Here is a 13,625-nt window from a genome sequence, read left to right as displayed (position 1 = left end):
GGAGCCATGAGAGACAAAAATCCTTGAAAGTAAACCACATATCCCTACCGCAGTGCTTGTGATGCAACCATCACGATCAGTAAGCACTTAAGTACTAGAAGCAGACAACAGGTAATTGAGATGCAGAGCTCATATCTCATGGGGAGCTAGGAGGAGCTAGGGTGAAAATGACGTGGCCGTGACGCGACACCGACGCGGCGCTCGAAATGAATTCCAAATACTTTTGATCTTGAATCATTATTGATGAATGCCCGAATTGCGTACAGGCCCCGGAGTGCTGAAATACGCATATAGATCTAGATATCACCACATTTACAACGCTTATCCTCCACGTGCATAAACATCGATGATGGATTAATCTATATGTGCCTTGGAGTTGGACCACTGAACCGGACGTTGCGAATCTTGCGATCAGTTCAGCGATTGGGCAGAACGCTGCACCGAACGTGTTTGAATGCGTTAAAGACGTTCTGTTCTGCGCTCGAGCACCGAAGAGTCAAGCGTCCGTAATTCATGGAAAAGAAAGTGCGTATAGCGTGTGTCTGTGCATGTAGAATCAAAGCAAGGCCATGAAAACGAAGAACGTGTGGGTCGTGTGGATCCCAGAGATGAGCGCGAAAATCACACTGAGGTGCATTGATCTCGCGTGCACTAGGCATAACAGAGTGTACAGACCAAGTTCGGAAGAGGCGTATTCAGTAATGGGTTTGAAGCGCAACTAAGAATAGTCACGTTGGATATACGAAGAATTGGTTAGCGGTGAAGTCTGCGAGAAGTATAGCATCAGGAGTTCGAATGTTGGTCATCAGAGGGCGGGAGTGCACGATGGTGCAGTAGTGGTAGTAGTGGGCGCGGCATGACCACTCGATTCGATCAACACATTTAGTAGAAAGTGCGATGGCACACGTACCTGATATCTAATACCAAAACTCAAACTACAGTTACTACACCAATCCATATTCCTGCTTGAACCTATGATGGCAGCGATTTGGTTTTAGACTAGGTGCTGTTATCCTTAGCGTTACGTTTGGGGGCGAGCGAGTCCACAAGAGCCTTGAGGGCATTACCAGTATTGCGTTCTACACACATAGATCGTTAGAAAAACTCGCCTAAGAGCACCAACAAGACGACTAAATAAATAATATACGTCGGAGTAAAGACCACCATGGCATAGTCAGTGATACCAACGACTACCGATGATCGAAGGAATGAAGCCGTTGCAGACCAATGTAAACGTGAGCCGAGTCGCCGAAGAGAGAAGAACGACTCTAAGACCCGAGACTGTGAAGAAACTAAGTGGGAACCTCGCAAGCCGACAAAGCAGCAACGATAACATACGTTACTGCAGAATAGACCGTGGGAAATCGTTGAGTTGGTCATAATGATCGTGAGACAGTAGTACTTTCAAACATTTATTAAGCTCATGCTTCATCGGGAACATATCAAACGTAGATCTGAACCCTCGATTCAGTGCATCTCAAATGGTGATCTAATGATGGTCTATGATGCATAGATGTACCATGTCGAGCGTCGTCCCCACCTTGTCACGGACTCACGGTCAAGCCCCAACCATTGCAAGCTCGTCCCTAACATCTACGCAGTATGATGGCAAATAGTACATGCTGCGTCAAGGTTTACCTGCCGCGTCAAGGCTCAGCGCTCACTCGTGACGTGTCAGCTCCGTATCACGGCTGGGCCATCCCTCAAGGCCTCACCAATCATCTATGCCGCGTCAGCGCCTCGTAAATGCTGCATCACGCCTCCCACACGCCACGTTAAGCCCATCCTATGCGTCAGCAGTGCAGCTGCATGTCTGACACTTAGGTATATTTTCTGTCTACCATATTAGTCAGGTTGCTAACATTAGTGTCCCCTTCCATCCCAACAGTACTAGACATCGTAGGTACTGTAGGAGGCAGTAATGCTTAGTTGCGACGATCCAAGAAATCTTGTCTTAAGCACTCCTATGATATAGAGAAAAAATAGCATCGTACTTTTGGAAATCCATATATCTTATGGTCATTGTGAGTGCTTCGACATATGGAGTGAACACATTCAAACCGTCATCTAGGAACTAATTCAACATAAAATGTACTCTAGTTCGTGTCTGGACCTCATAACCGATCGGTGTTCTGGGAGACCCACACTTTCACGACCACAGTATATTCGCTCTTGTCGTGTGAACTGATGAACGAGATGTCGCCAGTGCTGGATCGGATGAAGCAGCACAAAACAGCAAAGTGTGAATTCCAAGACATCCTGTATGTCGTTTGTCATCACAAATGCCTGCCCTCTTTGATATCATTAACATAAATATGTAGAGATACAATACTGCCCCTCCATCTGAGGTACAAGTGGGCGCAGCTATGCAATGTATATATGGCAGACGATCGACAATTCGACGCGATAAGATCAATAGCAGGGGCACGAGGGTCTCAAGTCGGTATACAAAGACAATCTTCCCAGCCACAAGGCTCAACTGGCGGGGCAGGAGAAACGTTCGTGTCGTCGTCCTACGTTGCGTGAGTTATGAAGACATTTGTTGAAACCCTCCTTTCAATAATTTGCTTTCCCTCTCGCAATAGTAGTTATGCGGACAATTTCTCACTCGGCCAGTGTACCTCGTACTGTGTCATTTAATTATCTGGATGAAGCGTGTCAGATACCAACGGAGTAGTTCTCTGATGCGTTGACAATGATGTTCATTGAGAGAGATGTGGACTGAGTACTGAGTATTCAAATGATGCGCTGACAAGATAGCGTTCAACAGAAAGACCAATCCGACAGTGTCGACATGCCCCCTACGAACGACGAGCCCTTCCCCACCAATGGACTGCTGCGGGTGGTGCTATCGAATGACGCGGAGCAGAATCAGCAGATGTGTGCGCCGTCCTTGGTCCAACACAACGACAATACCAAGTTGTCATGTCCCTTGATCTCGATGAGCGGCTCGCTCATCCTTTGACCACTCGCGGACCATCTTGATGATCTGGAACCTCCGAATCAATGACAATAAGCTAGTCCAAAACCCACTCTTGCACGATAAACTCTTGGGTGTTGCCATGTCCCTTGCTGGAAAATATATCATCAGTGCTATATAGATGTGACGCAAAAATCTACGCATGGAGCTCGGAGGGTAGCACTCGAGTAGCAGAGTGGTGTCATTCAGGTGGATTTTCTTTTAATGTAAAACTCCACGTGAAACTCTGAGGCAAGTCATCTCAGGTTCCTTTTCGCATGCATTCACACTGCTTTATCAAAGACACAACGTAATCTACATAGAGACGTGCGCCCATGATCAGCTGATCCTTCATCCATTGATCTTTTCAGGTCTCTGACAGTGACACCTGTCTTGTGTCGAAACAGCATGTCGACATTTGTCAGTGTAGTTCCATCCTGCTTGAACGTTTGCTAGTCTGACGCCGATACAGGAACACGACTGCTGGGGGGATGATACAAGCTTGCAGGCCCATCAACCTCTTCATAATGGGCGCAAATTCTGTGGCGTCCTTCGATTTGAACCTACAAATGCACGAATACCAATACGGCTCCAGCCCTGGCCTGAAAATTCGGCAAATTATATAGATAGATCCTGAGATTGAAAATTTGACGTTAGCACAGTTTTCTTACGATACCATTACATAGTCACACAGCAGTCAAACCTCATAGCGGCGCACCCGGAGAGGCACACTTCCAGTCTCAGCACTCCCAACCACCGCCGGCCTCGGTAACATCCCCAAACCCTCCACAATCTGCACCCCAGGGCCATCCGCCATCTCAAACACAAAGGTTTGCACAAGGACGAACAGCACAGCCTGAGACGAAACCAGACCCGGTCAAAACAATCCGGAACCAATACTCTCAGTGCGCAGCTGCGTACCTTGAACTCTGTCAATGCAAATAGCCTCCCTAGGCACATCCGCGCTCCATCACCGAATGTCATTAAATGACGGTAGCCATGCAGGGCTTCTCTGGCTCCATGAGTACCATCGTCCCCTTCGAACCACCGGGAAGGTCTGAACGTCTTCGCGTCAGGGCCCCACATGCTAACAGAGCAATTGAGTGCGGCGAACGGGACAACGATCACAGTCCCCTTTGGGATGCATACACTCTCGGTAAAGCTACCGGCAGCTGTGCGCATGGGCTCGCTGAGTGGGATGACGTCTTCTTGCGTAGCCTGTCATAGTCAGTTCGAGTAGTTTGTGTTGCATTTGAGTCTAATACGCACCGATCGCGGGATCTCTTTGACTGGTGCGTGGAGGCGAAGAACTTCGTTCGCCACAGCGTCCAGGTAGGGAAGCTTATTCGCGAGGTCGTCATATGAGGGGGGTCGGTCCGAACTCTAAACACTCATCGCGAAGCTTCGTCTGCACGTCTGGATTCCGCGCAAGTTCTACCAAAGCCCACTGTGGAGTTGAGAAAAACGGATGGAGCAGCGGACGGTTCGAAACTTACTGTCATGGTAACTGATAAAATGCATGCAACGGTGAACACCTGATTCTTTTGCTAGACGAATGCACGTTACCTGCAGTGGTTTCAAAGCCGGCGAGAAGGAGAACCCTTGCCTGGCGGAGATGGACATCAGCGTCCCATCGTTCAGGAGAGTTATATGATTCGTGTACCTCGTCTATTACTTCTTGTGGAGTCAGTCCCGCGCTCTCACCAGATTCCTCCGCTTTCACTACACAACAATTTCAGGGTTCACGATTTGGAAAATGAACGGCAGGACACACAGAGCAAACCCAAACACGATTTGTCCCCCTGCGCAGCACCGCCAGTCTCCTTGTCCTTGCGTGTCCGCGATAGCATCTCCTGGCATATTTTGCCAATTATCAGGCGAAACTTTCGGGAGAATTGTGTGCGAGGCAATGGCAGCTTCAGGATGGAAGGAAAATTTTGTGCCAATATGACCAAGATGTTGGAAACATTGGCGGATGAACCAAATGCATTCAGGACGTGCACGACCTCGGAGTCATTTCCATCTAGTGCGCCAAAGTCATGTGACAAGACGGCTATGCCCGCACTGTCGAGTCTATGTGGCAGTGTGGATAAGACATCAGCCTGGTAGAAAGGAATGGATATACATACGAGATATTATTCATCCTGCATAATGTGTCTGAGTGTGCAGGTACAAAACTTTTGGGGAGAAAATTTACCATTTTTGAACATCAATTACTGCACAATGAGTTCCTTGGTTCGATTCTATCTCATCGTCCCAAGCGATCACTGTCTGTAACACGTTTTGAGTGAAGTGCAGGGTGAATCGTTTAGTGACTGACCTTGTGAGCGGCATCATGAAAAACAGATGTCAAGCTGCGAATAGCAGCTGCGCTAAAGGCAGGATTGAGAGCCTTGCGCTGCCTGATAAATGAGAGAAAATGACATGGATTTAGCTTGTCACACTTCAATAGAGGTCTTACTTCCAACCTTTTGTGACTTTCACCATCGGCCCATAACACTCCTTTTCCGAGCTGTCAGTCGCATAAGCCCACTGTTACACTGTAGCTGTACAAGAAGGTAAAATGACATACCGTTGTTCGAACGGCGTTCTTGTTGAACGGAATTTGGTTATACAACCATGTGTCTCTTGCAAAGAAATGAGAGATTGCTTTCGGGTCCCATAGTATAACCTTGGACTGTCCAAAGACACCCGGGACCTTGTACACTGGACCGTACTCCCTGGCCCAACGTTCGTACAGTTCCGTTGTAAGGGTGGAATCTAGCACTGTCTTGGCGAAGCCAAACACCCAGCCTGGGCTCTGAGGTCCTCGTATGCGTGTCGTTCGTTGTTTTCGCCGATATACTTGCAGGAGATAGAGGGACGCCAGTACCAAAACCGAGATACATGTCGCTGAGCCTGGCAGGGGCGAGACGATGCAAATGTCCTTGAAGGCATGCCAAACGTCCCTGCCCCAGTGCTTGCTTTGCAACAAACTCATGGTGATGGTTGTTAACAAGATCGATCAGTACCCACTCTTAAATGTGAATGCTAGCCACAGCCTACCGTGACAGGGCAGCAAAAAGGCAGGTGAGATGCCCGAGGATAATGCCCGCTGACATGCCGGCCGCCTCTACATCAAAGCCCATCAGTGAAGTTGGCAACAGCCAGCGCCTGGGGAGCTTATATCTCATGTATAGTACTACTTGCTGGCAACCTGCAGACTGCAGTGCAGTCCAAACATGATTAATGCACGATTTCTATCAAACGAGAGAGATGGGGACAACTTTGAATTGCCAGCGGGTCAACAGCTGTCAACAGTTCGCCGATATATCCGACCCGGTTGAACTGACCTAGTTTCACAGGGTTCAATCGCGACATATGGCTGACGGCTGACCTCCATGAAGCTATCTGAAAGACTGGCGACCGTTGCTCGATTCCGAGTCTGTCATCTTGTATGCTAGTGACTCGGATGTGAGTGCTTCACGCAGCGGGACAATTTGCAGGTACTAGAACTGCGAGGAGTAAATTTTTGTTGGGGTGCCACCATGGGTCCTGGGAAGGAGGTATCAACGTTGATGTTTTCACTGTACAAGACGGCAAGACAATTGCATGCAGGAAGGACATAAAAATGATGACCAAATATCTTAGACTCAGCATTGTGAGGCGGGTATGAAGGTCGACAGTTCAATGTAATCAAGTCAAGCGGCAGCGGCAGCACAACGATCTCAAGTGTCTATGCAAGGATGACCAACACAAAACAGAAGGTGCACTGTTTGCTCAGTACCTATTTCCATACGATATGCCATTTTGCACCACCCTCCGACTTCTAATTCTGGAGCGAAGTAACCAAGTGCCTTCCTTTCGGTATCGCTAAAGGCTGAGCGCTCGAGCGCTGATACGCCTGTTGGAATAACATCCGAGTCGATATCACGATTACTTACGTTTGTTCCCAATATCAAACCCTGTGCCTCATTGTGCAGGAAGTGCTCCTACCGATTAGCGTAAGAAGCTATAATTCATCGTAGAATAGATGCGGTACGTTGATTGTGAAGTGTATAGATAAATGTACCACTGGTGGAATTTGTTCGGCCAGTAATATCTTCCTCTGCGCAGGACCTCTTACCACAAGTTGACCTGAGGAACACGTTTGGGGCACTTTATTGGGGTCACCCTTTCAGCAGTGCTTGTAAATTATTTCCTCTACCGACTCTTCCGTTGATACAATCGGTCTTCAGATCCAGCTATTGGACTCTGGAGGTTGTTGATTCGCGGATGGCTTTGAAACCCCTTCATCGACTTTTTGGCACACGTAACTTTTTTCCTCTTCATTGTAGGCTAACCAAATGTCGACAGTACATCGGGTATTATACGGTAGTAATATGATCAAGTTTGATGAATAAAAAGTGTCTATTGGCTTGTACCTCCGGGGTGTGTGTACGAATACATAAAATTGAGTACTCGACTGACGGCAAACAGTCTGAGCACAAAACTGCCGAATACGATCTCCATTAATATTAGTGTCTTGGAGAGCAAACATTAGTGGGATCCCTCGCAACTTTTACTTGTGCTTGCAGTGCAGAGGAGTGTTCTCTTCGTAGTCGTGAATTCGTTAGACTTCTTTCAGGACACTGCCATCATGGTATTTATGCATCTAAGGAGATACGAGTCTGTATGCACTATCGTGCAACCATCGTGGGACTTTACATCATACAAAGTGACTTATATAGCACCTATGCTGGAAATTCATTCATGCTTGTACGTTACAATCTGAGACATGCCTCTACCGTCATGCATCAGCGCTCAGCATCAGAAGTCACGATTCTCTCACAGAACAAATGGCAGTGCAGTTACTCTGGGGTATATAGTGTGGTGAACCTACTGCTGGTAGACTCGTCACGGTTCAGTCAGCGACAATGTCTTCCTTGGCGCAGGATCCTATTCCGCAACTTGATCTGGGCAACACGTTTGGGGCGCTTTTTATTGGGGTTATCCTCGCAGCAGTGTTAGTAAACTATTTGCTCATTATGCAGTCAAAAGCTGAGCGCTTCATGTGAACTGCCGTCGTAACATATCCAATGAACAGTCTCTTTGGTCTAACCAACGTTCAAGCTTTCATCTACTTGCAGGCGCATACAAGCGCGGGGATAACATTTTTCAAGCTGGTTGTACGTCCATGCTGCCTTGTTATTGGTTCTGGTATTGATGTCACGTTCTGGCAGGTTACCTGGCTTTGGTATGTGTCCTTTCGAGTTGCAATTATCGATCGCGTAGAGATTTTCCCCAAAAACTTTTAGGATATTTGATGCTCTGCACCTGGCCTTGACAATCCATTGCGTCTATTACTATCTGGTAACCAACTATGCGAACTTTGGTGTGCTCGCGGAAATCGTATGGAGTCTCAAAGTGAGTTTTTATATTGGCTCTCTGTGCAGCCTCTAATGGGTCGGGACAGCTTCAGTTAGTAATCAACGTAAGTTGTGTTTCCTGTTCTCTGTGATCCGCCCACAACACGCATTGCACAGATTTTCATTATTCCTACGGTACATCTGTAAGTTCAATAACTGTTACTGCAACATTCAAGTCACGTTTTGGTCGATAGTTTGTATGTCCATCGCATATGGAAAGGTGGTTATCCCCCTACTATCGTGAATTTGCTACATCTACTAAATGAAACTAGTAAGCAAGGGCCGATCAAGAGCTCTCCCGGCCATAGCATTGGTGGGTTTGCCATCGGGATTCCATCGCATTTCATTCTGTTGATTCACTGTCAGACCATAGTCGTGGTCCTAAGTTCAGGCGAGTCTGTTGCCTGCAAATGTTCTTCATACGATCTTGAACCTCTCCTCAGGTGTCGCCATCCGTGAGATTTCAATGGTTTTCTTGTTATTGGCTCATCATTTGACCTATTGATAGCCCTTGTGTGGGCGCAGTGAGTCGAGCGGCTCCTTAACTTCAGGAAATGCTGATAGTGAGTAGATATAGGGTCAATTTGTTCAAAGATTTGGTTGGAATCGAGTGGTCAACATACCTGTCCTTGGGGGCGGCTACTTTTGTTGATTTTGTCATCGCATCATCGCTATGCTATCTCCTCGCCACTTCGCGTACTGGGTTCTCTAGGTACGGAACAGTTCGTTCCCTATCGGCCTGATATACTAACGCAGATTACTCAGGACCGATTCATTCATAACAAAGCTCGTGGGCTATACCATCAGTACTGGCTGTCTGACAAGGTATCCCTCCTTCCAGCCTACCTCATGGTACCTTGACTAATATTTCGACAGTATATGTTCTATGTCAATCATAATCACAGTGAGGTTATATTCATTGTATTGTCTACAACCGAGGTCTCTGAGGGTTGCCTGCAGTGTGCTGTGATGCCGACAACCTTCATCTTCATCGGTCTGCAATTTCTAGTGACTAAATGTATGACCAACAATTCATTCTCTCACGATCGTGCTGACAGCGGTATATACCATTTCAAGTATATGTCAACTCGTTTATTGCATTCCTGAACGCGCGATACTACATGCAGGCCAACGCGATTGTCGATTCTCACCAATTGTATGAACGCCACGGTGCCTACCACCCGGAACTCCCCATTAGTGCGTCGCAAGACGAAGAGTTTCAGAAATCCCAGAAGGGCCCTAAGGATGAAGTGCTGCATATCACGCAACCTGCTATGGTTGGTGATTGTGTCATCGTTGATAGAGGAGGGCTAATTTACACACCCCTAGCCATAGTCGCCGACAGTGGAAATGAAGTCTTTCTCGTTATTGGTAGGCATGGATTATTAACTGCGTGCCTAATTGAGAGAACACTCGCAAACATCTGAGTTCGTAATAAATCATCATTCGGATCCTAACAGTATTTGCGGGAAGTAAGTCGTTCTGTTCTCTTGTAGGTGTATGACTAGATTCGATTTCACACCAGGTTCTGAAATGAACAAGCACAGGCTCCCTTCTAACCATGATGGAATTCGAAATATGTAATTTGTAAGCCAGCTGCAGGGTCGTCGGACTTTAGAAATGACGACGTCCTTTTGACGTCCTTGACAATTGTATTGATACATCATCATGCGCCACTAGATCCAATTGAAATTTTCTACCCGTTTAGAACAACTCGCGGGGAAAACGTGAGTGCCAGGACGAGCGAACCCGAGGAGGCTGGCAAGGTTTTGTTCGCGAGGCATGATGGTGCAAGGTTCAAACTTCAAACTTACGGTTTTGAAAGGATGGTGGAAGGATGAGATCTGTCCATGATGACTCAAGTACCGACTCATTCGCCGAGGGCTTCATTCTGTATGCAGTACATGGATTAGAAATGTATTGGTGCACCGTCCTTATAGATGGCAGTGCCGCGCTGACAAGTACTGCCGCTAGGTGCCTCATTCATCATGACCTCACAGTACAGGATGCATTCCCACCATCAATCCATCGAAGAGCAAATGACAATGCCGCCTTATCGCATTCTGGATCATATATAACAGAATGGCAAATCCACATCACTGCCAACAGAGTTAACACAGCCCACGATGTCTTCCTCGATGCAGGATCTCCTCTCACAAGTTGATATCGGAAACACGTTTGGGGCATTTTTTATTGGGGCCGCCCTTGCAGCGATGTTAGTAGACTTGGCAGGCTACTGTTTCTGACTAATTACATAACTCGCGAGACAGCTTCTTTGGTCTAACCAACGTTCAAGCTTTTATCTACCTTCAAACGCATAGGGGGACAGATATAACACCGTATAAGCTGGTCGTACGTCTATACTGTCTTTGTCAATTCAGTGATTCAATGGCTCTGTATCAGGTGTTCTGGCTTTGGTAGGTATTCCTTCGAGTTATAATTCCCGAGGACGTCGATTTTATAGTACTACCTCGATCTTGCAGGATACTTGATGCTCTACACCTGGCATTACTTGTCCATTGCACCTACCATTATCTAGTGACCAACTACGACAACTTCGGTGCGCTCACGGAAATTGTGTGGAGTTTCAAAGTGAGTTTCTAGTTTAGCCTTTTCCACATCCTCTATCAGTATTAATGGGCTTGTAGCTTCAAGTGTTGGTCAATGTATGTTGTATCTACTACGCTCTGTGATCCACATCTGACACATTCCACAGGTTCTCATCATTCCGATAGTACATCTGTGAGTTCGATTTGCACCATTACGTGCAAAAGTCTGATTTTGACCATAGTTCGTACGTTCATCGCATATGGATATGTAATTGTTTTCCATTATGAATTTGCGCATCACCTAATATGATCAACCTAGTGAGCAAGGGCCGAACAAGAGTACTCCCGGCTATAGCATTCGTGGGTTTGCAAATTTGATGTGATGTTTCATTCTGTTGATCCACTACCAGGGCATACTTGTGGTCCTATGTTCAGGTGAACCGTCACCTGGAAATGTTCTTCACTTGATCTTGAACCAATTTCCTCAGGTGTCGCTATTCGTGAGATCCTAAAATTTTAATGGCATTATCATTATTGGCTCATCATTAAACCCTATCATAGCTGTTGTCTGGGCCATGTGAGTGAGATGGCTCCATTACTTCTCGCATACACTGAGAAAACGAGTAGGTATAAGTGTCATTCGTTCGGGGATTTGATTAGAATCGAGTTCTGGACATATGGGGTTGTGGGCTCGGCTGCCTTTGTGGATATCGTTATTGCATCATCACTATGTTATCTCCTCGTTACTTCTCGTACTGGATTTTCAAGGTAAGGAGCAATTGGAGCAGTCTGCGTCTGATATGCTAATTGCGATTGCTTAGTACCGATTCATTCTTAGCGAAGCTTGTGGGTTATACCATCAGTACAGGCTCTCTAACGAGGTATTCGATTCTCCAGCTACCCAATAGTACCTTGACTTACATTTTTGCAGCGTATGTTTAATTATGGTTATCATTACAGTGAGGTCCCGCCTGTTGTACCATCAAATGTCTCTGACGCTCTCCAACAGTGTGCAGTGCTACCAAAGACCTTTATCTTTCTCGCCGTTGATTTTCTAGCGGCTAAATGTATGAACAGTGTATCCTCCGAGGATCGTGCTAATGAGGGGTACCGTTTCAAGTATATGTGAACTCCTTCTTCGCACTCCTGAACGCCCGATACTATGTGCAGGACAACGTAGATGTTGTCGATTCTTCTGAGTTCCATATGCGCCATGGCACCTATCGCCCGGAGCTGCGCATTGGCAGTTCGCAAGACCTGGAACTACAGGCATCCCGGAAGGACTTCAACGATGACGTGCTGCATATCACACACCCTATTCAGGATGTCGCGGTTAGTAGTTGGGGTATTGTTGATGGAAGAGGGTTAAATGACATGCTTAAATCACAGGCACCAGCAGCATCGTCGATGGAGATGCAGTCTTTCTCGCTAGCGTGATGGATTGATATGTATATATTGTTATTTCCTTGTGAGATAGCGCTCACAAAATCAATTGTGAGTTCTTGGTTACTTATTATCATGCTGTCCATATCATTTAAGGGGACCAGAACTCGCTCCACTACATCTTACGTCATTACATGCCCGGTTGCACTAGACAAGAGGGCCATCCATTGACAACACTGGACCATTGTATGTGAAACAGAGGATCTGCGTCTGGCACCGTTTACCGAGCACTTATGCTCAAATATGAAACGAGGCTGTCAAGCTTTTTGCACCCGAGGCGCGATGGTCCTCGGTCCTCGGTGTGGTGTTTTCTTCCACTGCGGACACTGCATCACTGCATAAGATGTGCTCCCACCACGAGTCAGCATCACGAGGTACCCATCATGGAAGATGATCACAGAGCAATGACAATGCACGTCCTTCGTTGCGGGACTCATAATACACTTCAGCGGGTTCAATTGTGCTACAGAGCGCTACAGAGCATTCTGTAGCGCTCTGTAACGAATTACGTTTTCCTGATGCATAGTACGGTGAATCCACTTCGTCACTGACAAAAATGGCTCAGGTAGCGATGTCTTCAACGCAGGACATCATCCCACAAGTTGACCTGGGGAACGCATTCAGCACACTTTTTATCGGTGTTGTCCTTGAAGCAATGTTAGTCTTAATCGCGAAATGGGTTTACGACGTGTACGAGCTGTCGTACGTGCCGCTACTTGTCATTTGATTGAGAATATCAACACATCATACTCGGCGGCGTGGTGCTCAAGCGCTTTATAGCGTACATCGTCCATTTGACCTTTATCTTGTGTCGACAGGCAGGACTTCTCGTAGGGTTATCAACCTGACGGTTATAATCGGATTCAGGGGTACGATAGGAAATTGACGCTTCTGGAACGCGTGGACCGCGATACCGTGGACAAAATCATCGAGCTGATGGAATTATACTGCGGTAATGTCCGCTGTTCGGGCACAGATTCCGACTGTCGATTCGCCTTGGTGAGATGTGTCTACAAGGTGTGGTTTTACCATGTTAGCGGGTGTTGTGAGATTGCAGCTTTGTTAAGGAGCGCTGAGCTTCCTCGTGACTCAGTACCCTAGTCTCATCCCCATCGACTTAATGGTGCGTGCGGATCTGTCTGTCTGGATCTCTTATCTGCAGTCGTGGCCATGTTTTAGCTTGAATGATGCAACAGAAAACTTACAAAGTGGTCGATAGTGGCCAGCTAGGTGGGTTGCAGATGCTTTAATTCAATGTTTTTGATCGATCTTCTTCTGCAGCCACGT

At 46.8% G+C, this 13,625-nt stretch overlaps 3 protein-coding genes across 3 annotated transcripts; 2 read left to right on the top strand and 1 right to left on the bottom strand.

The window, feature by feature from the left end:
- Positions 1 to 3,292: 3,292 nt before the first annotated feature.
- DFJ58DRAFT_811026 (cytochrome P450) lies at positions 3,293 to 6,229 on the bottom strand. Its single transcript, XM_041391454.1, has 11 exons — positions 5,532 to 6,229; positions 5,428 to 5,471; positions 5,280 to 5,361; positions 5,157 to 5,230; positions 4,734 to 5,023; positions 4,623 to 4,681; positions 4,521 to 4,565; positions 4,374 to 4,406; positions 4,229 to 4,342; positions 3,881 to 4,177; positions 3,293 to 3,815 (listed from the first exon to the last, which is right to left on the bottom strand). Exons 1-11 carry the CDS (start codon positions 5,937 to 5,939, stop codon positions 3,657 to 3,659), a joined length of 1,605 nt encoding a protein of 534 aa, XP_041238961.1. The 5' UTR covers positions 5,940 to 6,229; the 3' UTR covers positions 3,293 to 3,656.
- A 1,482-nt stretch (positions 6,230 to 7,711) lies between these two features.
- Positions 7,712 to 9,819, top strand: DFJ58DRAFT_811023 (uncharacterized protein). Its single transcript, XM_041391453.1, has 13 exons — positions 7,712 to 7,737; positions 7,846 to 7,943; positions 8,025 to 8,106; positions 8,213 to 8,344; positions 8,464 to 8,489; positions 8,623 to 8,659; positions 8,713 to 8,758; positions 8,911 to 9,058; positions 9,112 to 9,171; positions 9,223 to 9,250; positions 9,307 to 9,364; positions 9,424 to 9,623; positions 9,722 to 9,819. Exons 2-13 carry the CDS (start codon positions 7,855 to 7,857, stop codon positions 9,749 to 9,751), a joined length of 936 nt encoding a protein of 311 aa, XP_041238960.1. The 5' UTR covers positions 7,712 to 7,737; positions 7,846 to 7,854; the 3' UTR covers positions 9,752 to 9,819.
- Positions 9,820 to 10,003: 184 nt separating this feature from the next.
- Positions 10,004 to 12,324, top strand: DFJ58DRAFT_811012 (uncharacterized protein). The gene is made up of 16 exons (XM_041391452.1): positions 10,004 to 10,263; positions 10,321 to 10,561; positions 10,617 to 10,698; positions 10,750 to 10,763; positions 10,830 to 10,938; positions 10,995 to 11,012; positions 11,063 to 11,088; positions 11,138 to 11,163; positions 11,215 to 11,255; positions 11,306 to 11,330; positions 11,384 to 11,395; positions 11,457 to 11,472; positions 11,523 to 11,663; positions 11,717 to 11,776; positions 11,827 to 11,854; positions 11,905 to 12,324. Exons 2-16 carry the CDS (start codon positions 10,473 to 10,475, stop codon positions 12,022 to 12,024), a joined length of 807 nt encoding a protein of 268 aa, XP_041238959.1. The 5' UTR covers positions 10,004 to 10,263; positions 10,321 to 10,472; the 3' UTR covers positions 12,025 to 12,324.
- Positions 12,325 to 13,625: the final 1,301 nt, after the last annotated feature.

The sequence above is a fragment of the Suillus subalutaceus genome, assembly GCF_016647625.1.
Source record: "Suillus subalutaceus strain FC151 chromosome Unknown DFJ58scaffold_137, whole genome shotgun sequence".
Lineage (NCBI taxonomy): Eukaryota > Fungi > Basidiomycota > Agaricomycetes > Boletales > Suillaceae > Suillus > Suillus subalutaceus.
Note: the sequence above shows the minus strand (reverse complement) of the source record. Positions and strands in the feature narration are given on the sequence as shown.

Bases quoted from the DNA above. Each gene is read 5' to 3' on its own strand.
- DFJ58DRAFT_811012 (XM_041391452.1), top strand. From the start codon at position 10,473: ATGTCTTCCTCGATGCAGGATCTCCTCTCACAAGTTGATATCGGAAAC. The intron at 10,562-10,616 runs GTTAGTAGACTT...CTCGCGAGACAG, and splicing joins GGGGCCGCCCTTGCAGCGAT to CTTCTTTGGTCTAACCAACG. The intron at 11,256-11,305 runs GTGGGTTTGCAA...ATCCACTACCAG, and splicing joins TACTCCCGGCTATAGCATTC to GGCATACTTGTGGTCCTATG.
- DFJ58DRAFT_811026 (XM_041391454.1), bottom strand. From the start codon at position 5,939: ATGAGTTTGTTGCAAAGCAAGCACTGGGGCAGGGACGTTTGGCATGCC. The intron at 5,024-5,156 runs GTAAATTTTCTC...TAGACTCGACAG, and splicing joins GTAATTGATGTTCAAAAATG to TGCGGGCATAGCCGTCTTGT. The intron at 4,178-4,228 runs GTGCGTATTAGA...TGACTATGACAG, and splicing joins TCAAAGAGATCCCGCGATCG to GCTACGCAAGAAGACGTCAT.
- DFJ58DRAFT_811023 (XM_041391453.1), top strand. From the start codon at position 7,855: ATGTCTTCCTTGGCGCAGGATCCTATTCCGCAACTTGATCTGGGCAAC. The intron at 7,944-8,024 runs GTTAGTAAACTA...TCCAATGAACAG, and splicing joins GGGGTTATCCTCGCAGCAGT to TCTCTTTGGTCTAACCAACG. The intron at 9,624-9,721 runs GTTGGTGATTGT...CGTTATTGGTAG, and splicing joins ATATCACGCAACCTGCTATG to GCATGGATTATTAACTGCGT.